Raw genomic sequence first — 24,354 nt, forward strand, 5'->3', positions numbered from 1 at the left:
CTACCTTAACCTGCCTAATAGTTAACACCCACACAAAAGCTACAAGAGGTAGAAAGGGGAGTTGGCATGCTGTTTCTCCAAAACACAGGGGAGGGGAGGAGAAGCTAGGGAACAAAGACAAACCAAAACAAGGTTTGGAGTTCAGTGAGAATTTCTCTCATCATTCACCAGCAGACCTTTTACCAAAAGTGGTAGAGCTGTTTGGCTAAGTCTGTATCTAGGGACCGAATACCTTTTCAGTGAGCCAAGAAGAAGGGCAGGGGGGCCTATCACCCGTTAGCTAGCAAAGTCCTCAGTTTCTCCCCAAATAATAGAGTTCTACATATTTTACCACTCCTTACCTCTTTTGTGACATTTATCTATTCCTTTTGATCTAGTTTTTAAAGAACCTTTCCAATCATGTGTCTGAAAGGAGAGCTGAACAAGCAGTGCTTGCGGCAGAGTGGGCCCCTCTCCCCAGCTGCCTGCCCGCTGCTTCCCCAGAGCACCTGCCCAGGGGAGTGGCTGCCCCTGCACAGGCTGACACCTGTCAACTTCTGGAGACAGCTGTAAGAATACTCCCTTCAGGGAGCTGGGGAAATACTCTTAACTGGACCATAAAGCAAGCTTCCTAAGGTGGGGGTGTTCACTGGGCCCCCAGTCCTGCCCCCTACCCCACCAGGGCTGACCTTCCCACATCCTTCTCTCTCTCCCAGCGTCAGCCCCATCTTGTTACCTCGGAGGGCGCCCCAGACAGTCTCTGAGAGGAGGAAACACTGCTCATCATTTACAGTCAGGGTGTCTGAAATGACAGAAACGACCCCATTTGGTTAAGGATTTCTACCCTCAGATTACAATCACATGTTCTGTGTAAATCCTTGGATTAGAAAATAACAACAAGAGAACAGTATGGAGGTTCCTTAAAAAACTAAAAATAGAATTACCATATGATCCAGCAATCCCACTACCGGGCATATACCCAGAGAAAACCATAATTCAAAAAGACACATGCACCCCAGTGTTCACTGCAGCACTATTTACAATAGCCAGGTCATGGAAGCAACCTAAGTGTCCATTGACAGATGAATGGATAAAGAAGATGTGGTATATATATACTGTGGAATGTTACTCAGCCATAAAAAGAACGAAATTGGGTCATTTGTAGAGACATGAATGGACCTAGAGACTGTCATACAGAGTGAAGTAAGTCAGAAAGAGAAAAAACAAATATCGTATATTAACGCATATATGTGGAATCTAGAAAAATGGTACAGATAAACCAGTTTGCAAGGCAGAAATAGAGACACAGATATAGAGAACAAACGTATGGACACCAAGGGGGGAAAGCAGGGAGTGGGGGTGGTGGTGGGATGTACTGAGAGATTGGGATTGACATATATACACTAATATGTATAATAAAATAGATGAATAAGGACTTGCTGTATAAAAAAATAAAATAAAATTCAAAAAAAAAAAGATAAGCTGTCACCCATGTGGATTTTTCCCTGTTATATATGGATAGTTCTCTTTCATTTAGGAATAAAAATGCAATATATTATAAAACAAAAAATAACAACAAGGGACTTCCCTGGTGGTCCAGTGGTTAAGATTCCGCACTTCCACTGCAGGGGGCGCGGGTCTGATCCCCAGTCGGGGAACTAAGATTCCTTATGCCGCATGGTGCAGCCAAAAAAAAAAAAAAAAAAGATAACATTTTTTTTTTCTTTCAAAGAGGAGGCGTTCCCTGAGCAAGCAAGGCTGCACTCAGGCCTGGGGCCAAAGTGGGAGGGTGGTCACCCAGTGGCTCCGAGGCCCTGGAAGACAGTGTGTGAGGAGGGGCAGGCTGATACAGATTCCTCTATAAAGCACCACCCACCCTGTGGGTCAGTTTCCCCACCGGAAACATAATTCCTGCCAGGCTTTAGCTCCAAGTATGAAGGGGAGAGGGATGCTCGGAGGAGTGAGTCCAGGTTACGACGTTCCCAGAGCCTTTGAAATCACCCTCCTGTCCCTTTGTCTCCAAGCTTCAGCTACTCCATCAGGAACGTAAGGAAGAAGCCAAGACCTGAATGTTCGCTTTGCAGACGGAGATGTCCCCAAATGCTGCTGCTCAGGGAAGACGGGTGGCAGCCACAGAACCAACGCCTTGACTTCCTCTCGGTTCAAACGGCCGTAAACTCCTTCTCTTCCCAGGGTAGGGTCTCTTAGAGAAAATCAGCAAAGTGTACAAGTTCCTAAAATGCCAGTGGGATTATATTCAGTCCAGAAGGCAGGTGTCCTGTGGGACTCAGTGAATAGCCAGTGTGATGTTCACAGCCAACTGTCAGATGCTGGTTAGACTGCATAGGAAAAATTCACCTTTGACAGCTCTAGGCACTTGGTGAGCCCTGGTCCCCACACTCATGGAGGGCTCCAGGCGTAGCATCCGCAACTTAGGCCAGGCCATCCGGAGTTACAGCTCCAGACAAGTGCTTTCTCTTCTCGAACAGGGAACAAGGTGGTACTTACAATTCTCCACAGACTCCAAAGAAGGAAACTGGTCACATCCAGGAGTGACAACAAGGATAACCAACGAATTCTTCTCTGACGTATGCCATTTTCCTGCAAGGACAGGATGAACTCAGTGAGGCTGACCTGCCACCAGAAACAACAGGCAAAACTAAGGCCCTGCAGAAGGGTTGCTGGCTCTGGTCCCTTCAGCCTGTGTGCCCGTGGTAAGGGGGAGGGGACGGATCTGCCCTTGGCACTGCCTAGTCATCTGTTCAACTTGGTCACTTCGGTCGTGCTCTGCTCTCCCCAGTAACCCGCCTGGCCCGTGTATGACTGGCCTGGCAGCAGCCCTCTGTAACCGGGCTCTCTGTTTCTGACTTGTAGAGGCCAAGCACATGATTCCAAGACCTCAACAACTGCTTCTGAACTAAAGATGGCTCTAGAGTACTGCTAGTCAAAGTGTGGTCTGCAGATTAGCTGCTGATTTGCAAACGGTGTTACTGGTGGGTTACCAGATAGGAAGCTTATATGACTCCAGAATGTGAGGCAACTATGTCAGAGCAAACACACTGTTTAGGTCTAACAATTTTTCATAACAAGGTTTTCTTGTTGAAGGGAACCGTTTTACGTTCTGGTGCGTACGCTTCTCATCTCATTGCAGGGTGGCACTTGAAGTAGCACTGCTCTGGAGGGCTCCAGATGAAAGCTTCCAACTTTGTAAAAGCTCAGGAGCTAATGTGAGCAGATGAAGCAGATGACAGGAGGATCTTCTATGCAAAGGAGGCCTGAGATGACCTAGCGGGCGCTCCAGCAAAGGCACGTGGCCACCAGCCCATCCTGCTTCCTTCCTTCCTCTTCCTAAACAGGTTCTCTGTCTAAGGCAGACTTCTTCCCAACAGTGGAAAGCCACCCAGTAGGAGACAACATACTATCTAATAGAGTTTAACAGATCCCAGTCTACGCAGAAAAAAAAAAAAAAAAAGCCCAAATCAAAACACTAATGTACTGTCTCTTCCCACCCTCCCACTGGTTCTTCTCCGTGACCTTCAGGGTGGTTCTGATTGTACCACTCCAAGCCTGAACCTCAGTGAACTCCCACTCTCTTATTCTTTTTCTGGAGCCACATTCATCCCCACTGGCACCACAACATCCATGACTTCCTATGGAACTATAAAGTCAGGGGTAGGATGGTCTGGCAAAACGCAGGGAGAGAGGATTCAGAACCAAACTGGAATCCCAAATGTTATCTAACTCTAGGCAGAAGGAACCCAGGAGCCTTGAACCATCTCAAGGAAGCCTGCTCAAATCTCCTGATCACTACACCACATGGCTGCATCTTGGCTTTCAGGCCGGCCAGGAAGCAAGCCAATCAGGGGCCCTTTCTCACCATAATGAGCAAACATATTCTTTCCCCTGCCTGTAAATATCCTGTTGCCCCACACTAATACCTGCTTAAACCCTGGAGGCAGAAGAGAATTTGAGGCTATTCTGGGACAGGCCAACTCACAACTCCATTCTAAACCCTGAAGATTCATCCCCACAACATAGGAGGACAACCAGACTTTCAGGGCAGAGAGCACACTCAAAGCAGAATGTGCAGGGCCATTCCAAGCTCTCTAAACAGACAGGCCATCTCTACAAACCCCAAAGACCAAGGAGGACTTCACTGAGAGGCAGGCGTGAAGAAAACTATAAAAGAATATCCTTCCTTAAACCACGGCCTCATCCCTTGTCTCCTTATCCCCACCTGACCCCACACATTGTGGAGCCCCAATATCACTGTGTGGAGAGCTCATGTGCACATCTACCCAGGCGGGCATGCAAAAGAGGACAGAAGTCCTGAGCTGTAGTCTTAATCCTCTGGACCTCAGTCTACCAAACTGAGGAGAAATCACAACTATTCATATGCAACTGCCATGGTCACTGTCCTGATGAGGAGAAAGGCTGCACAAACACCAGGTTTATCTGAACTTACTTAGAAGACAAGAAAACATCTAATTGCTGTTGTTATTATATTTTTGTTTTTCTAAAACACACCTATACTCCATTCTCTAAATCCATGGTCTTTTAGTGGGGAAGGTCCCAGACTCCTTTGAAGATCTGACAAAAATGAAAGGATTTTTCCCCTAGAACAGTGCCCTTAATTTAAGGGCTCATCCCTCCACCCCTGACCACCAATCTCATGGTGAAGAAGCCCCGTCCTAAGTGCTCTCAGTGACTCATGTGGGTTTGGGCTGATAAAGAAGACACAGAGTCATGGCTGCTGCTTAAACAAGCTCTGAGGAGGAAGGACCAGGGGAGGCAGTGATGTGAGAGCTGGCAAAACAGGAGGGACACTGGGTCATTTAAAGGATGTAAACAGAGACCATCATTGTGGTTTTCCGCCTCCAAGTTGCCACTCTGAAGAGAACAGGAAATAGGCAGGGGATAAGCCAGCCGCCTCTACAAACACCCACACACCCTGCGCTAGGAAGAACTGAGGTGTGGGAAGCAGGGTCTGGCAAACAGCCTGCTCACCAGCAATCGCACGGGAACACTCGCAATGAGCCCGGGCGGGACAGCAGGAAATTCTGAAGCCTCAAGTGCTCAGGAAGCAGCATGGAAAACAGAGCACTGAGCTGGGAGATCAGGAAGGGTTAGTTCTGGTTCTGGCCCTGCTGCTGCCAAGCAGAGCGAGTCTCGGGGCTCCCACTTCCTCCCTGATAAACAATGGCAGGGTAGGACCAGGTCCCAGCTGCTCCTCCTCAGAGCCAGTACTTCGTGATTCCGCAGACAAATCACATACTGCGGGGTCCCATTCTAGACCACTGCTCCCATCTCCACAGCTCCCTCATCCCCCTGCTTTCGTGGAAGCCTGCTCTTTTCTTTGGGTTCACTGAAAAGTTTGTATTTTTTTAAATTTAAGAAGTTAAAAAAATGCAAACAGCCCAGAAGTGTTTACAGCAAAAAGAAAAAAGAAGTTATCTTTGGCACCCCTCTTCTTCTCTGAAGAGATAACCACGGTTAGTCTTCTACCCTTGTGCCCCCTTTTTTAGCACAATTTAGCTTTATTCATCCCAGGTCAGCTCTGGATGTGGAACTCGAGAACAAGGGAATCCTAGACCCTTTTACTACCCAATTCCTGCTGTTGGACTTTGTCCAGATGCCAGTACTATGATCCTTCCATTCCCTTTCTGTTCTCAATCCTCTCCCATCCTCACCTCCTTCACTGCTGCCCTAGTTGTGGTGACCCATCACCTCAAACACAATCTAGCCAACACTCTCAACAGCCTGTCGCTGTCTTCGGTTGCACACAGTGGGCAAAACCCTCAACCTGGATCAATCTAACATCTGCCTTCCGTGCACCTATCCTGGTCTCTCATCTTGGATGGGCCCTTGATGCCAATTGTGAAAATCTGCTTCTCCGCCACTGCTTTCTTCTATTCTCTGCAACAGCTATTTCAGACTGGTACCACTTTCTTCAAGTCCATAACTGGATCACAACCTCCTTTACTCTCAGCTGACAATCAGCAATCATCCACCTCTACCTTCCCTGCTCCTCCCTGACAAAAATACCTGCAACACACACCTGGTCTTTACCTTCTCCTTTTCCTACCTTGGTGGAAGGGGCTTCCCTTCACCTGTGCTCTGCAACTCTACTCAGGCTCCTCTTGTATAAGTTATCTCTCTTTCCCCTCAAATCTTCAGATTATTTCTTTCCGCTGATTCTCTCCCATCAGCATTAAAATATTTGCAAGTCTTCCTAGTCTTGACTCCAGGTCATCTCAAACAGTCACTCTTTCTCTCTCCTTCCAGTTACAAAAGAAACTCTAGAGGAAATGTAGCCTGAGCAGTTCAGTGCTGAATTTCAAAGTCAGACAGATCTGGGTTCAAATCTGGGTTCTAACACTTCCTAGCTGTGGGACCCTGAGCAAGTTATTTTCCCTCTAAGCTGGAGGTTCCTCATCTGGTGATCATGACAGTACCTACCCCATTGGGCTGTTGAGAAGATTAAATGAGTTAAAGTGTGTGAAGTGCTTAGCTCAGTGCCCAGCACATGAGAGGTGCTCATGGAGTTGGCCATCCTTAGTCCTCTCTTTGTAGCCACTGCCTGACCTCCTTTCTACTCCTCAGTCCACTATAATCTGGCTTCCTTCACCATCGCTCCTTTGAAAATGCCTTCACCAAGGGCCTGTAGTTCTGCAACTAAATTCAAGGGATCCTTTTCAACAAATTCATTCATTCATTCAACAGTTATTTACTGAGCGCTTACTATGAGCCAGGCTATTCTGTGCTGGGGATACAACAGTGATCAAAACAGACAAAAATCCCTGCTGTACAGAGGGAGCATGCTACTAACACTTTCAGGACCTCTTGGCAGCATCAGACAGCAGACAGCCCTGACCTTCCTGAAACTAAACTCCCTTAGCTTAAGGGACACTGCTCTGTCTTGGTTTTCCTTCTCACTCCTTGAACATGCTTCCTCATTCTCCTTTTCCTTCACCCACCCCTACATGCTGGTTACCCCAGGGTTCCAGACTTCTCTTTTTCTCCTCACTTTATACTCTCTCCGGACAATGTCATCCACTTCCATGGTAGACTGATGATTCTCAGATCTACCTTTCCATGCCAACTCTTCTGGAGCTCTAGAGTCATACAGTACCTCCACTCAAATGTCTCAAAAGCACTTCAAATCTTAAATACAGAATTGAACTAACTCTTCATTCCTCTTCCCGGCTGACCTTCTCCCTCAGTTTGATAACAGCACCATCTACTGATTTACCCAGACCAGAAACCTCTTCCTTCTCCCATCCTTCTGAGTAGAGCGCAAGTTTATTCACTCATACTTATTGACTGTCTATGTGCCAAACCCTGTGCTAAGCACTGAGATTACAGCAGTTAAAAAGAAAGACCCAACTAAGTGTTATAACTACAAAATCCTTCCTGGCTCTTGACATCACCACCATCTTCCCACCCCCACTGGGTCAATGCCTTAATTTAGCCTCTTGTGAATTTTCATCTGGACTGTAAAAAGTCTCCCAGTTGCTCTCCCTGCCTCCACATATATCCCATTTCAATCTCTTATCCTTTGTGATCTTTTAATACGAAAATCAGATTATGAAAATCTCTGCCCAAAAGCCTACAACGGTTCCCCACAGCTCTCAGGTTAAAGTGCAGAATCTGCTGGATGATTACACGAACTCGAGCCTCATCTTTCTCTGCTCCTGTGGGGGAACTCTCACAGGAGCACGATGAACTCTTTACAGAACCCTGAAAATGCCACATTTTCTCCCTCTTTTTCTCTGCATGTATTGCTTCCTCCAAGCAATACATGCAGAGAAAAAGAGGCTTAACCTTGGAAGGGGACCTACGAGCAGGACCTTGAACCTTGAGTTGGTGTCTGCCAGCTACCAAGAGAGGAAAAGGTATTGCAAGCCTGGGAAGCAGCTGATACACAAGAGCATCGGTGTGTCTAGGGGAAGAGGCAAGACCACCCCTGTCAGACTTCTTCTCCCAGTAGAGTGGGAGTCTAAGAATCCAACTGCCCTGAGCCTGGAGCCCCTCCATAGTGCTGCTGGATTCAGTCTGGACCGTGGTGCCTCTTCCCACAAGTCCTAAGATTCTTCACCCACCAGAGACTACTAATACCTACTCAGAAATATTGATACAATCCATCTAGCCCATAGGTGAATCCTGAATATTCTCCTTTCTGTCTTCTTTTGTAAAAGTTGTAAGTAAAAGTTTTCTTTTTTCCTCTACTTTTAAAACTTAATCTGGGGGACTTCCCCGGTGGCGCAGCAGTTAAGAATCTGCCTGCCAATGCAGGGAACATGGGTTCGAGCCCTGGCCCGGGAAGATCCCACATGCTGCAGAGCAACTAAGCCCGTGCACCACAACTACTAAGCCTGCGCTCTAGAGTCTTCGAGCCACAACTACTGAAGCCTGTGCTCTAGAGCCTTCAAGCCACAACTACTGAAGCCCACATGCCCTAGAGCCTGCGCACCACAATTACTGAGACCACGCGTTACTACTGCTGAAGCCCACGTGCCTAGAGCCTGTGCTCCGCAACAAGAGAAGCCACCACAATGAGAAGCCCGCACACCACAAGGAAGAGTAGCCCCCACTCACTGCAACTAGAGAAAGCCCGTGCGCAGCAACGAAGACCCAATGCAGCCAAAAATAAAAATTAATTAATTAATTAATTTTTTTTAAAAAAGGTGAAACTCCTAACTTCTCTCCTCTTTGTGGGCATTTGGGAATGCTTCTAAGTTTTCAATATTATAAACAATGCTCTAGTAAATATTCATATATATATTCTTTGTTAAAGCAGTTGTGAGAGATTTTGGTAGGAAAATTCCTAGAGGTGGAAATGCTAGGCCAAAAATATTAAAGTTTTTAGTTTTGATGCTGCCAATTACTCTTCCAAATTACTGTACTAGTTTATCTGAGCCAAAATATATGGGCCCATCTTTTCGTCCTTCCAAAACTAGACTATGTCACTTCTTTTTCATCTGTGCCAGCCTGATTGATAAAGAAATACAGCATTGTTTTAATTTGTATTTCTTTAATAATGATTGAATTTGAGATTGCTTTGTATTTACTGGTCATATTCTTTGCACTTTTTTTCCCAAGAAAAACATTTTTTTATTGAAGTACAGTTGATTTACAATGTGCTAATTTCTGCTGTACATCAAAATGACTCCGTTATACACATATACATACATTCTTTTTTTTACATTCTTCCCCATTATGGTTTATCCCAAGAGACTGGATATAGTTCCCTGTGCTATACAGTAGAACCTTGTTTATCCATTCCATATGTAATATCCAAACATATGTAATAGTTTGCATCTACCAATCCCAAACTCCCAGTCCATCCCTCTCTCCACCCACCCCACTTGGCAACCACAAGTCTGTTCTCTATGTCTATGAGTCTGCTTCTGTTTTGTAGATAAGTTCATTTGTCCTTGCACTTTTTTTAAAGGTAATTTTCTTTTATTGATTTGCGGAGCTCTTTCTAGATTTTAACCTTCTCTTTTAAGGTTGCAAATATTTGCCTCATTTTGTCCTTTAACCTATGGGTTCTTTTGCTTTAATTTGTAGGTAGTCAAATCTGTTAGTTTTCTCCTTTATGGTTTCCTTTATTGGCTTGCTTAGAAAGACCTCCTCTACCCTGGGACTACGTGAATCCTTCCTTTGATTCCCTCTAATAGTTTTACGGCATATCCTTAGATATTTAATACACCTGGAATTTACTTTTGTGCTTGACATGAGGTAAAGATTTTAAAATTTTCCAAATGGATAACCAGTCATCCCTACATATTTATTGACTAATACATCTTTTCACTTTTGATTGGAAATGCTTCGTCATATAGTAAATTCTCATGTATATATATACACATACATACACACACATACGTGAACTTTTGCTTGCCTCTGGAACTTGTTTCCTTGGCATGGTTTTATAGTCATGGAAGTCTACTGTGTCATACTGCTATCATCCTTTGTCACTCTGCCCAATACATAAACACCTCTGCTCATTTCTGGGCCCACACTCCCATCTCTCTAAGGGTTGTTTCCTCTTCCCCACCAAGCCACCTGTACTACACATCATCCATCCCTGCCAACCCTCTGGAGCCTTACTCCATGGTTATTCAATTACCAAGACCCACAGCCTTTTCTACTTCCTCCTTAACTGAAGCCTGGCTCTCCCCAGGATACTGCTGCCCCTACCACTTGCTCTGAGTGGCAGCTCCTCCTCACATTCTGGGGCTGAGCCATGGGGCTGCTTCCAGGCCATCCACCCTCTACCATCAAGTGCAGCAACAACAACAACCTCTCTTCTGTGGCTCATGACATTCAGCTGTAAAATCTTGAGCCTCTCCTTGTCACGACACTCTGCAACTTCCTGTCACTTCTTTATTTACCCAAGCCTTTGGATTCCGGTCTCCAGTCTTTCTCTCCATCCGGAGGCTAGCTATCATCCTAGGTGACTTTTGGACTCGGAAATGTCCCAACTCATTCTCTCAAGCTTCAGTACCATACAGCTAACCTCACACTCAACAGGTCCAAAATCAAACTGACTTTTTTTTGTGTGTGGTACGTGGGCCTCTCACTGTTGTGGCCTCTCCCGTTGCGGAGCACAGGCTCCGGATGCGCAGGCTCAGCGGCCATGGCTCACGGGCCCAGACGCTCTGCGGCACGTGGGATCTTCCCGGACTGGGGCACGAACCCGTGTCCCCTGCATCGGCAGGCGGACTCTCAACCACTGCACCACCAGGGAAGCCCCAAACTGACTTTTAGTCATTCCCATCTGCCTCTAAAACTCTTAATCAATCTCTCTGTCTCTCTTTTCACTCTTTCCCTCCTTCCCTTGCTCTCCTACTGTTTTCCCTATCCTTGTGAATGGCAGCTGAACACATTCAAATTACTAAATCACAAATCTGGAGCCATGCTCACACCCCCCTCTCCATCATAACTGCCACCTTCAAGCATTCCACTTCCAAAATGTTTTTTCTTTTTAAAAATGTTTTTATTTTATATTGGAATATAGTTGATTTACAATGTTGTGTTAGTTTCAGGTGTACAACAAAGTGATTCAGTTATACATATACATGTTTCTTTTTCAGATTCTTTTCCTTTATAGGTTATTACAGAGTATCGAATAGAGTTCCCTGTGCTATACAGCAGGTCCATGTTGATTATCAATTTTATATGTAGTAGTGTGTATATGTTAATCCCAACCTCCTAATTTATCCCTCCCCCCACCTTTCCCCTTTGGTAACCATAAGTTTGTTTTCTATGTCTGTGAGTCTGTTTCTGTCTTATAAATAAGTTCATTTGTATAATTTCTTAAGATTCCACATATAAGTGATATCATATATGATATTTGTCTTTCTCTGTCTGATTTACTTCACTTCGTATGATAATCTCTAGGTCCATCCATGTTGCTGCAAATGGCATTATTTCATTCTTTTTTGTGCCTGAGTAATATTCCATTGTGTATATATACCACATCTTCTTTATCCATTTATCTGTCAATGGACATCCACTTGCTAAGTTTTTCTTCAGTCCTTCTAGTTTTCTTTGTCCGTACAGCCATCAACCCACTTCAGCCACTTTTATCTCTTATCTAGACCACTATAAGAGCCTTTTAACTGGGTTTCCTGCCTCTAGTCCCATTCCCCACCAATCCCCAATGCAGCCAGAGTTTAGTCACATCACTTATCCTGATTAATGGCTTTTATTGGCCTTCCTTGACCTTAGGGTAAAGTTCATGTTCTTTATCAGGGCTCACCAGGTCATTTCATGACCTTGCATCTACCACATCACTAGCTTCAGAACTTGCTGACCCACCATACAGCTGCATGCTTCACACTGACCACACTGACCTTGAGTGTCTTGAATATGTCACGGAAGCTTCTTTCCTAAAGGCCTTTCCTACATGCATTTCTTTCTGTGTGGATTAATAACTCCACCTCCATTAACTCCTTTCAGATCTCATTAGACAGCTCTTACTGGAAGTCTTCTCAAAATGTACCCCCTGCACGCACACATGTCAGGTGTTCCCAAAGCACCTGTACCTCAGTTATCAGCAAAAATCACACTTTACCATATGTCTGTGTTTCCACTTCCAGAGACTGTAAATTCTTTTAAGTCTTTAAAAATATTAATTTAGGGCTTCCCTGGTGGCGCAGTGGTTGAGAGTCCGCCTGCCGAAGCAGGGAACGCGGGTTCGTGCCCCGGTCCGGGAAGATCCCACATGCTGTGGAGCAGCTGGGCCCGTGAGCCATGGCCGCTGAGCCTGTGCGTGTGGAGCCTGTGCTCCGCAACGGGAGAGGCCACAACAGTGAGAGGCCTGCGTACCGCAAAAAAAAAAAAAAAAAAAATTAATTAAAAAAAGTTATACAACTTTTAAAGGTTACTTTCCATTTAAGGTTATTACAGAATAATAATGTAACCTGGCTACATTCCCTGTGTTGTACAATACACCCTTGAGCCTATCTTATACCCAATAGTTTGTACCTCCCACTCTCCAACCCCTATACTGCCCCTCCCCCTTCCCCACTGCTAACCACTAGTTTGTTCTCTATATCTGAGTCTGCTTCTTTTTTGTTGTATTCACTAGTTCATTGTATTTTTTAGATTCTGCATATAAGTGATATCATACAGTACTTGTCTTTCTCTGTCTGACTTACTTCACTTAGCATAATGCCCTCCAAGTCCATCTATGTTGCTACAAATCACAAAATTTCATTCTTTTGTATGGCTGAGTAGTATTCCACTGTGCGTGTGTGTGTGTGTGTGTGTGTGTGTGTGTATGTACACACACACACACACACACCATCTTCTTTAGCCATTCATCTGTTGATGGACACTTAGGTTGCTTTCATATCTTGGCAATTGCAAATGATGCCGCTATGAACACTGGGTTGCATGTATCTTTTCTAATTAGTGTTTTTGTTTTTTTTCAGATGTATACCCAGGAGTGGAACTGCTGGGTCATAGGGTAGCTCTATTTTTAGTTTTTTGAGAAACCTCCACACTGTTTTTCACAGTGGCTGCACCAATTTACATTCCCACCAACAGTGTAGAAGGGTTCCCTTTTCTCCACATCCTTGCCAACATTTGTTATTTGTGTTCTTTTTGATGACAGCCATTCTGACAGGTGTGAGGTAATACTTCATTATGGTTTTGACTTGCATTTCCTTGATGACTAGCAATATTGAGCATCTTTTCACGTGTCTGTTGGCTATCTGCATTTCCTCTTTGGAACAATGTCTATTCATTTCTTTTTTTTTTTTTTTTCAGTACGTAGGCCTCTCACTGTCATGGCCTCTCCCGTTGCAGAGCACAGGCTCCGGACGCGCAGGCTCAGCGGCCATGGCTCACGGGCCCAGCCACTCCGCGGCATGTGGGATCCTCCCGGACCGGGGCACAGCCCGCGTCCCCTGCATCGGCAGGCGGACTCCCAATCACTGCGCCACCAGGGAAGCCCTGCCCATTTTTTTTATTGGGTTGTTTTTTGATGTTGAGTTGTATGAGCTGTTTACGTATGTTGGGTATTAATCCCTTATCGGTCATTATCATTTGCAAATATTTTCTCCCATTCAATAGTATCCAGTCTTACATTTAGGTCTTTAATTCCTTTCTGAGTTTATTTTTGTGTATGGTGTTAGAGAATGTTGTAATTTCATTTTTTTACATGGAGCTGTCCAGTTTTCCCAGCACCACTTTTTGAAAAGACTGTCTTTTCTCCATTGTATATTCTTGCCTCCTTTGTCATAGATTAATTGACCATAAGTGCGCCTGTTTATTTCTGGGCTCTCTATCCTGTTCCACTGAAATATGTGTTTGTTTTTGTACCAGTACCATACTGTTTCGATTACTGTAGCTTTCTGGTATGAAACTATAAATTCTTTAAGGACAGGGGCAGCTCATTAATATTCCTTGGACGAGTGCTACTGACAAATTATTGTTGCTTAATAAAAACTGCTTGTACTAAGGATGAATGGAAGGGAGGGAGCCAGCTAGAAATACTACTGGAATCTGAAAACAATGGGCCAGGGATCAAAATATTTAGAATCTGAGTGCTAATGATTAAAGCAATTAGATGTCAGAAGTTACTGATCAGGGCTTAATCCTACCAGAGGCCAGCAGTCTTCCAAATCGCTAATTGGTATAACGCTTGGTAAAGGTATTTATGAGTAGAGTGCCCTAAAATTGCACAGTGAAAAGAGAAACATCTTGGTAGACAAAGTGACCAGACTGGGATTTCTGCTCCACCACTACTAGCTGTGTAACCCTGGACATGTTCCTTAACCTCTCTGAGTCTCAGTTCTGAAAGATGAGTATAACACCATCTCACAGAGCTGTTATGAAGATTAGATAGCATAACATACAGCAAGTGCCAGATACTCAATAAATGCTAGTTTCCTTCCGTTTTCTACTTCCCTTTTCTTTTTCTTTATTTCTAAAATTTTATTTATTTATTTATTTATTTATTTATTTATTTATTTATTTATTTATTTATTTATTGGCTGCGTTGGGTGTGCGTTGCTGCGCACGGGCTTTCTCTAGTTGCGGCGAGCGGGGGCTATTCTTTGTTGCAGCGTGCGGGCTTCTCATTGCGGTGGTTTCTCTTGTTGCAAAGCACGGGCTCTAGGTGCATGGGCTCAGTAGTTGTGGCTTGCAGGCTCTAGAGCGCAGACTCAGTAGTTGTGGCGTGTGGGCTTAGTTGCTCCGTGGCATGTGGGATCTTCCCGGACCAGGGCTCAAACCTGTGTCCCCTGCTTTGGCAGGCGGATTCTTAACCACTGCGCCACCAGGGAAGTCCTACTTCCCTTTTCTTAAAAAGTCACTTTTGCCACTTGGCTGGAGGAGCCCAGGGGCAGGGTGCCTTGTGGGATAACCACACCATAAGAGCAGCTTCCCTGAGGGCTTTTCATGAGCTTCTTACAGAAGCCTAAGGGCTCCACTACTGTGTGGTGCCACCCTGTACGGCAAACAGGCTGACACTCCAACATATAAAAGGGACATGGGCTTGGAACTCTGAATCTTCCTCAAACTAGGATTGTGGCCCTAGTCAAAAGACCAAAGCCACAAATGTGGGTACCTAATTACTACTTACTACCAGGACAAAGTTGAATAGGACAGCAGTTAAACTTTTCATCCAGGACACAGTGTACCTGGTGAGCCATCTCCCTTGCTCCCAACCCAAAGCTTTACAAAAGAAAGGGAGGCTACTTACTGACACCCAAGTTGACAAGCACCAAAACTTCCTGCATCTGAGCATACACTTCCAGAGAAGAGAGCTCCACACCAGACCCAAGCCGCAGCCAACCTCAAGATGTGGACACAGCGATAGCACCCCACTGCTGGCTAGAGATCAGGGTGGAGTGCATGGCCAGAGAGCTTAAGCAATAACAGCAGCTTAAAACGGATGCAGGGGAAATAAAAGAGAGAAGTTCCTGACCCAGTAATAGGTCTTATTCACTACAACCAGGGGTAGAGAAGAAAAGCGAACCCATTTCTCTATTACAACAGATTACAGAACCATAAGCCTTGAGGCAGATCATAGAAAATCCTTCACATATACACCTCTCACCTCTACAGACCCAACCTCCTCCTTTTCCCAGAGCACAGAATGCCTCATTCCAGATCTCTGCTCTGAACTCCTATCAGGGTGTGTTGAGAAGGTCAGCGACTGCAGTGGCTAATCACCCAATCCTTGTAGAGCTAAATGGCGAGTGACATCCTTTAGGTAACAATTACACAGCTGACCTTGTGTTCAGTGGCCCCACAAAGGTGGGAGAAAGCTTCTCATCCAATTGGTTAAACCTCTTGGTGATGCACATTGACTCTAATCTTGTCACTTGTTTCTAGGGCCAGCAGAAGAAATTTTGGAAAATGCAGAAACGTAAGAGTAATCTCTTTCATTTCTAAAAGAAGTATTGGTTGGGCAGCAAAACTCTTTTCCTTCTGTATAACTGTTACCTGAAGAATGTCACTCACCATCCAGCTCTACAAGAATTGGGTGATTAGCCAATGCAGTTGCTGACCTTCAACACACCCTGACAGGAGTTCAGAGCAGAGATCAGGAATGAGGCACTCTGGGCTCTGGGAAAACTGGCAGAACACGCCTGCAGATAGTTAGATATTTTCAGGAGAAAATTTTATAAATCCAATTTCTGGCATCTTTCCATACTCAGAAAAGCACTAAAATCATTAAGATATCTGTTCCTCATGACCAACAGCAACCTCCTACCAAGATGTGTGCTTGATTGCATGTACCCCTTTCTCCAAAATCACATATATGCTTGCTGACCTCCCCGGCTACCTCTTTGGAGCAGTTCCTCAGAGCTATTAGAGAGGCTGTCTCCTGGGCTGCAGTCCTCAGTAAGTCCCCAAATAAAACTGAAACTCACAGCTCTCACGTTGTGCATTTTTATTTCAGTTGACAAATCATTAGGAAAAGGACTGAGGTTTATGCCTTCAGCAGGCTAAGAAATCGACAACATGCCCCAGAAAGACTGAGTAGCTATAAGGAAAAAAAAAAAAAAAATCCCACACCTGCTGTTAAAAACAAAAACAAATCAAAAAAGAAGGTATCACCTGGAAAGAGCTGCCCTGCTTCACTCTCCTGTGTGGAGGTGAGGAAGTGGAGTGGAAGGAGATGGGAGGAAGGACAGCTCTGCGGCTTAGACGTCTTATTTGTATTTTGTTTCATTTTTAAAATCACCAAGTTCTTCTTCTGCTGTGTATCCTCCTCCAAAGTTTGTAAAAACACTCATCATTATCTCCTTGTTATCCTCAGAAATGCTTGGAATGTAGGCACATAAAAAAAAAAAAAGCAGCAGTAGGTGCTTGCAAGTTAGGCGATTTGCCAAGGGCACATAGTTAAAGAAGTGATTAATCAACATTCTCTGGCTGACTCCTGAATAAATCATGTTTCAGACCCTGAGTCCTCTACTGAGACAGGTCTTCAAGCAGGGTGAGGGGGAAGCAACGATAGCTCAAGGAAATAGGACTGGAATTTTTCATAAACCAGGCCCAGACTATCCACACACATCTTGACCAAGCTGAGCTTCTTGGGTTCAGCAGTGAGAAGAGAGGCTGGTTGAGGACTGCAGGCCAAGCTAATCTAGGCCCAGGAATTCAAAATGGAACACAATTATTTTGCTCCTCACTAAAAACGATGCTCCTGCAACCTATTCTTCCCAAATCACTGTATTTTTCCTCTTTATGTATCCCTCCGTCCTCCGCATACCCCTTCACAAGAAAAATAATTCTACTACAAAACTCTCTTCCTGCATTGTATTCTTCCTCTTTGCTTTTAAGACAATATATGTAAGTCTTCTGCAGGACTATGCCTTGTCCTTGTCATGGGAAAGGTTAAAGTGTACACAGCCACTAGTCCAATTAGAGCAGAGAAAACGAATCAGCATTACTCTTCTCCCCAGCCAGGCTGCCCCTTATCGGTTTTCTTCCTACACTCTAGATGCATTTCCAATGTATCTCCAATTTTGTGATGGGTTAAGGGCAGCTTGAGTTAGGACCACAGCATAGTGTGATCCTCCTTTCCGTGGAATCACATGCTAATATTCCAAATTTGAAACTTGAAAGACAATCAATTCTAAATGAAACCTGCGAATCATCTCCTTTTTGATGATCTTAGAAATAAACAAAAACCATGACGCATTTTTACAAACTTTTATACAAAGCAGCCCTTTTAAGTTGATTTTAATATATCCAACAAATAATTAAGTATCTACTATGTTCCGGGCGTAAGTATAGAAGGAATGGCCAAAGGAGGTATTTTAGGAGATTCAAATTATAATGAATTATGCCACTTATTAACTCGGTCACTTAATATCTGAGGATGAGCAAATCAAATATTGATAATGGCTCCAGAAGGATGCAGATACTCATACAATAATCTTCCTTCCATTCTAGAATAAAAGGGCTGGGGAAGGGTGGTGGGAATTATTTTGTTCAGGGACAGCGGCATCCTAAGTAACTCATAGGGATGTGAGTGTGAACATCAGAACAGGACTGGAACTTCATAATAACCATTAAGGACTATGGATTCAATCAACTAGTTTCAGGAAAAGCAAATAAGAATGCAGTCGTATGACATAATCAGATTTATTCACTTTACCTGGGCTTTATCAACTCCATCAAGCACCCCAAAAACTATTTGGAGCAACATTAGTTGGGTGCAATCCCAAATAATCAGATCTTTCATTTGCAAACAGGATGTGGCTTAATAATCAAAACAGAGAACTAGGCTTATTCAAATATCTAAAATAATTCCATTTAACAGGTTTAACAACATGCAACACACACCCTCCAGTTGGCAGAAATACCTGTCCATTACAAAACAGGTAGCAAATACTAAACACTTCCACAAATCATTTACAATTAATGACTACAGCTAACCCTTGGAGGAAAATTCACAATAGAGTTGAACCTCAACACTAGACTTGTTTTTTAGAAAATGTAAGTATGAACTTCACTGAATTCCAGGATCAGATCAAAACCAGAAGCTGTGCTGGATTAAGAAAGACACTGGCCCATGGGACTTCCCTCGTGGCGCAGTGGTTGAGAATCTGCCTGCCAATGCAGAGGACACGGCTTCAAGCCCTGGTCCGGGAAGATCCCACATGCCACAGAGCAACTAAGTCCGAGCGCCACACCTACTGAGCCTGTGCTCCAGAGCCCGTGAGCCACAACTACTGAGCCCATGTGCCACAGCTACTGAACCCCACGCACCTACAGCCCGTGCTCTGCAACAAGAGAAGCCACCACAATGAGAAGCCCGCACACCACAATGAAGAGTAGCCCCTGCTTGCTGCAACAAGAGAAAGCCCGCACGCCACAATGAAGACCCAATGCAGCCAAAAATTAAAAAAAATAATAATAAAAAAAATAAAAAGACACTGGCCAATGGGACTTCCCTGGTGGCACAGTGGTTAAGAATCTGCCTGCCAATGCAGGGGACACGGGTTCGGGCCCTGGTCCGGGAAGATCCCACATGCTGCGGAGCAACTAGGCCCATGCGCCTCAACTACTGAAGCCCATGCTCCGCAAAAAGAGAAGCCACTGCAATGAGAAGCCCACGCACCGCAACAAAGAGTAGCCCCTGCTCACAGCAACTACAGAAAGCCCATGTGCAGCAACAAAGACCCAACACAGCCAAAAAAAAAAAGACACTGGAGACATTCGTTCAAGATGGCAGAGTAGAAGGACGTGTGCTCACTCCCTCTTGCAAGAGCACCAGAATCACAACTAACTGCTGAACAATCATCAACAGGAAGACACTGGAACTCACCAAAAAAGATACCCCACATCCAAAGACAAAGGAGAAGCCACAATGAGATGGTAGGAGGGGCACAATCACAATAAAATCAAACCCTGTAACTGCTGGGTGGATGACTCACAAACTGGAGAACACTTATACCACAGAAGTCCACCCACTGGAGTGAAGGTTCTGAGCCCCATGTCAGCCTGCCCAACCTGGGGGTCTGGCAATGGGAGGAGGAATTCCTAGAGAATCAGACTTTGAAGGCTAGCAGGACTTCAACAGGACTGGGGGAAACAGAGATTCCACTCTTGGAGGGCACACACTAAGTAGTGTGCACATCGGGATCCAGGGGAAGGAGCAGTGACCCCATAGGAGACTGAACCAGACCTACTTGCTAGTGTTGGAGGGTCTCCTGCAGAGGCAGGGGGTGGCTGTGGCTCACCATGGGGACAAGGACACTGGCAGCAGAAATTCTGGGAAGTACTCCTTGGTGTGAGCCCTCCCAGAGTCCGCCATTAGCCCCAACAGAGAGCTGGGCAGGCTCCAGTGTTGCGCTGCCTCAGGCCAAACAAACAACAGGGAGGGAACCCAGCCCCACCCATCAGCAGACAAGCAGATTAAAGTTTTACTGAGCTCCGCCTACCAGAGCAACACCCAGCTCTACCCACCACCAGTCCCTCCCATCAGGAAGCTTGCACAAGCCTCTTACATAGCCTCATCCACCAGAGGGCAGACAGCAGAAGCAAGAAGAACTACAATTCTGCTGCCTGTGGAAGGAAAATCACATTCACAGAAAGATAGACAAGATGAAAAGGCAGAGGACTTTGTACCAGATGAAGGAACAAGATAAAACCCCAGACAAACAACTAATGAAGTGGAGATAGGCAACCTTCCAGAAAAAGAATTCAGAATAATGATGATCCAGGAACTCTGAAAAAGAATGGAGGCAAAGATCGAGAAGATGCAAGAAATGTTTAATAAAGACCTAGAAGAATTAAAGAACAAACAGACAGAGATAAGCAATACAATAACTGAAATGAAAAATATACTGGAAGGAATCAATAGCAGAATAAGTGAGGCAGAAGAATGGATAAGTGACCTGGAAGACAGAATGGTGGAATTCACTACCGTGGAACAGAATAAAGAAAAAAGAATGAAAAAAAATGAAGACAGCCTAAGAGACCTCTGGAACAACATTATACGCAAAAACATTCACATTATAGGGGTCCCAGAAAGAGAAAAGAGAGAGAAAGGGCCCAAAAAAATATTTGAAGAGATTATAGTTGAAAACTCCCCTAACATGGGAAAGGAAATAGCCACCCAAGTCCAGGAAGCACAGACAGTCCTAGGCAGGATAAACCAAAGGAGAAACATGCCAAGACACATAGTAATCAAAGTGACAAAAATTAAAGACAAAGAAAAATTATCCAAAGCAACAAGGGAAAAACAACAAATAACATACAGAGGAACTCCCATTAGGTTAACAGCTGATTTCTCAGCAGAAACTCTACAAGCCAGAAGGGAGTGGCACCATGTATTTAAAGTGATGAAAGGGAAGAACCTACAACCAAGATTACACTACTGAGCAAGGATCTCATTCAGATTCAATGGAGAAATAAAAAAGCTTTACAGACAAGCAAAAGCTAAGAGAATTCAGCACCACCAAACCAGCTCTACAACAAATGCTAAAGGAACTTCTCTAAGTGGGAAACACAAGAGAAGAAAAGGACCTACAAAAACAAACCCAAAACAATTAAGAAAATGCTCATAGAAACATACATATTGATAATTACCTTAAATGTGAATGGATTAAATGCTCCAACCAAAAGACAAAGGCTCGCTGAATGGATACAAAAACAAGACCCATATATATGCTGTCTACAAGAGACCGACTTCAGACCTAGGGATACATACAGACTGAAAGTGAGGGGATGGAAAAAGATATTCCATGTAAATGGAAATCAAAAGAAAGCTGGAGGCACTTCCCTGGTGGCACAGTGGTTAAGAATCCACCTGCCGGGGCTTCCCTGGTGGTACAGTGGTTGAGAGTCTGCCTGCCAATGCAGGGGACACGGGTTCGAGCCCTGGTCTGGGAAGATCCACATGCCGTGGAGCAACTAGGCCCGTGAGCCACAACTACTGAGCCTGCGCATCTGGAGCTTGTGCTCTGCAACAAGAGCGTCCACGACAGTGAGAGGCCCGCGCACTGCGATGAAGAGTAGCCCCCGCTTGCCGCAACTAGAGAAAGCCCATGCACAGAAACGAAGACCCAACACAGCCATAAATAAATAAATAAATAGATAAAATTTTAAAAAAGAAAAAGAATCTGCCTGACAATGAAGGGGACATGGGTTTGAGGCCTGGCCCGGGAAGATCCCACATGCCACGGAGCAACTAAGCCCATGCTCCACAACTACTGAGCCTGCGCTCTACAGCCCGCGAGCCACAGCTACTGAGCCTGCATGCCACAACTACTGAAGCCCGTGCGCCTAGAGCCCATGCTCCACAACAAGAGAAGCCACCACAATGAGAAGCCCGCACACCACAACTAAGAGTAGCCCCTGCTCGCTGCAACCAGAGAAAAGCCTGTGCACAACAACAAAGACCCAACGCAGTCAAAATATAAAAATAAATAAATCAAAAAAAAAGAAGCTGGAGTAGCAATACTCATATGAGATAAAATAGACTTTAAAATAAAGAATGTTACAAGAGAAAAGGAAGAACACTACGTAGTGATCAAGGGATCAATCTGAGAAGAAGATCTAACAATCATAAATATATATGCACCCAACACAGGAGCACCTCAATACATAAGGCAACTGCTAACAGCTATAAAAGAGGAAATCGATAGTAACATGATAATAGTGGGGGACTTTAACACCTCACTTACACCAACGGATAGATCATCCAAACAAAATTAATAAGAAAACACAAGCTTTAAATGACACACTAGACCAGATAGATTTAATTGATATTTATAGGACACTCCATCCAAAAACAGCAGATTACACTTTCTTCTCAAGTGCACATGGAACATTCTCCAGGATAGATCACATCTTGGGTCACAAATCAAGCCTCAGTAAATTAAAGAAAACTGAAATCATATCAAACATATTTTCTGACCACAACACTTTGAGATTAGAAATCAGTTACAGGGAAAAAAACTTAAAAAACACGAACACATGGAGGCTAAACAATATGTTACTAAATAACCAAGACATCACTGAAGAAATCAAAAAATACCTAGAAACAAATGACAATGAAAACACAATGATCCAAAACCTATGGGATGCAGCAAAAGCAGTTCTAAGAAGGAAGTTTATAGCTATACAAGCCTACCTCAAGAAACAAGAAAAATCTCAAATAAACAATCTAACCTTACACCTAAAGGAACTAGAGAAAGAAAAACAGACAAAACCCAAAGTTAGCAGAAGGAAAGAAATCATAAAGATCAGAGCAGAAATAAATGAAATAGAAACAAAGAAAACAATAGCAAAGATCAATAAAACTACAAGCTGGTTCTTTGAGAAGATAAACAAAATTGATAAACCATTAGCCAGACTCATCAAGAGGGAAAGGACTCAAATCAATAAAATTAAAAATGAAAAAGGAGAGGGGCTTCCCTGGTGGCGCAGTGGTTGAGAGTCCGCCTGCCGATGCAGGGGACACAGGTTCGTGCACTGGTCCGGAAAGATCCCACATGCTGCGGAGCGGCTGGGCCCATGAGCCACGGCCTTTGAGCCTGTGCATCCGGAGCCTGTGCTCTGCAACGGAAGAGGCCACAACAGTGAGAGGCCCACATACCGCAAAAAAAAAAAAAAGAAAAAAGAAAAAGGAGAAATTACAACAGACACCGTAGAAATACAAAGCATCCTAAGGGACTACTACAAGCAACTCTATGCCAATAAAATGGACAACCTGGAAGAAATGGACAAATTCTTCGCAAGGTATAAGCTTCTAAGACCAGGAAGAAATAGAAAATAAGAACAGACCAATTACAAGTAATGAAATTGAAACTGTGATTAAAAATCTTCCAACAAAGAAAAGTCCAGAATAAGGTGGCTTCACAGATGAATTCTACCAAACATTTAGAGAAGACCTAACACCCATCCTTCTCAAAGTCTTCCAAAAAATTGCAGAGGAAGGAACACTCCCAAACTCATTCTTTGAGGCCACCATCACCCTGATACCAAAACCAGACAAAGATACCACAAAAAAAGAAAATTACAGACTAATATCACTGATGAATATAGATGTAGAAATCCTCAACAAAATACTAGCAAACAGAATCCAACAACACATTAAAAGGATCATACACCATGATCAAATGGGATTTATCCCAGGGATGCAAGGATTCTTCAGTATAGGCAAATCAATCAATGTGATACACTATATTAACAAATTGAAGAATAAAAACCATATGATCATCTCAATAGATGCCGAAAAAGCTTTTGACAAAATTCAACAACCATTTATGATAAAAACTTTTCAGAAAGTGGGCAGAGAGGCAACCTACCACAACATAATAAAGGCCATATACGACACACCCACAGCAAACATCATTCTCAATGGTGAAAAACTGAAAGCATTTCCTCAAAGATGAGGAACAAGACAAGGATGTCCACTCTCGCCACTATTTTCAACATGGTTTTGGAAGTCCTAGCCATGGCAATCAGAGAAGAAAAAGAAACAAAAGAATACAAATTGGAAAAGAAGAAGTAAAACTGTCACTGTTTGCAGATGACATGATACTATACATAGAGAATCCTAAAGATGCCACCAGAAAACTACTAGAGCTTATCAGTGAATCTGGTAAGGTTGCAGGATACAAAATAAATGCACAGAAACCTCTTGTATTCCTATACACTAACAATGAAAGATCAGAAAGAGAAATTAAGGAAATAATCCCATTCACCATTGCAACAAAAAGAATAAAATACCTAGGAATAAACCTACCTAAAGAGGTAAAAGACCTGTACTCTGAAAACTATAAGGCACTGATGAAAGAAATCAAAGATGACACAAACAGATGGAAAGATATACCATGTTCTTGGATTGGAAGAATCAACATTGTGAAAATGACTAGTCTACCCAAAGCA

The 24,354-nt window shown here is 44.0% G+C and overlaps 1 protein-coding gene across 1 annotated transcript in view; it reads right to left on the reverse strand.

Moving 5' to 3' along the window:
• HEXA (hexosaminidase subunit alpha) overlaps positions 1-24,354 on the reverse strand; it is a 38,287-nt gene that overhangs the window by 9,269 nt on the left and 4,664 nt on the right. Inside the window, exons 2-3 of the mRNA XM_082618072.1 lie at positions 2,488-2,580; positions 716-781 (exon numbers count right to left, since the gene is read on the reverse strand). Coding sequence (XP_082474198.1) covers positions 716-781; positions 2,488-2,580 — 159 coding nt within the window. The remainder of the gene's footprint in view (positions 1-715; positions 782-2,487; positions 2,581-24,354) is intronic.

This window comes from Mesoplodon mirus (genome assembly GCF_964341445.2).
Source record: "Mesoplodon mirus genome assembly, chromosome: 4".
NCBI classification, from domain to species: domain Eukaryota; kingdom Metazoa; phylum Chordata; class Mammalia; order Artiodactyla; family Ziphiidae; genus Mesoplodon; species Mesoplodon mirus.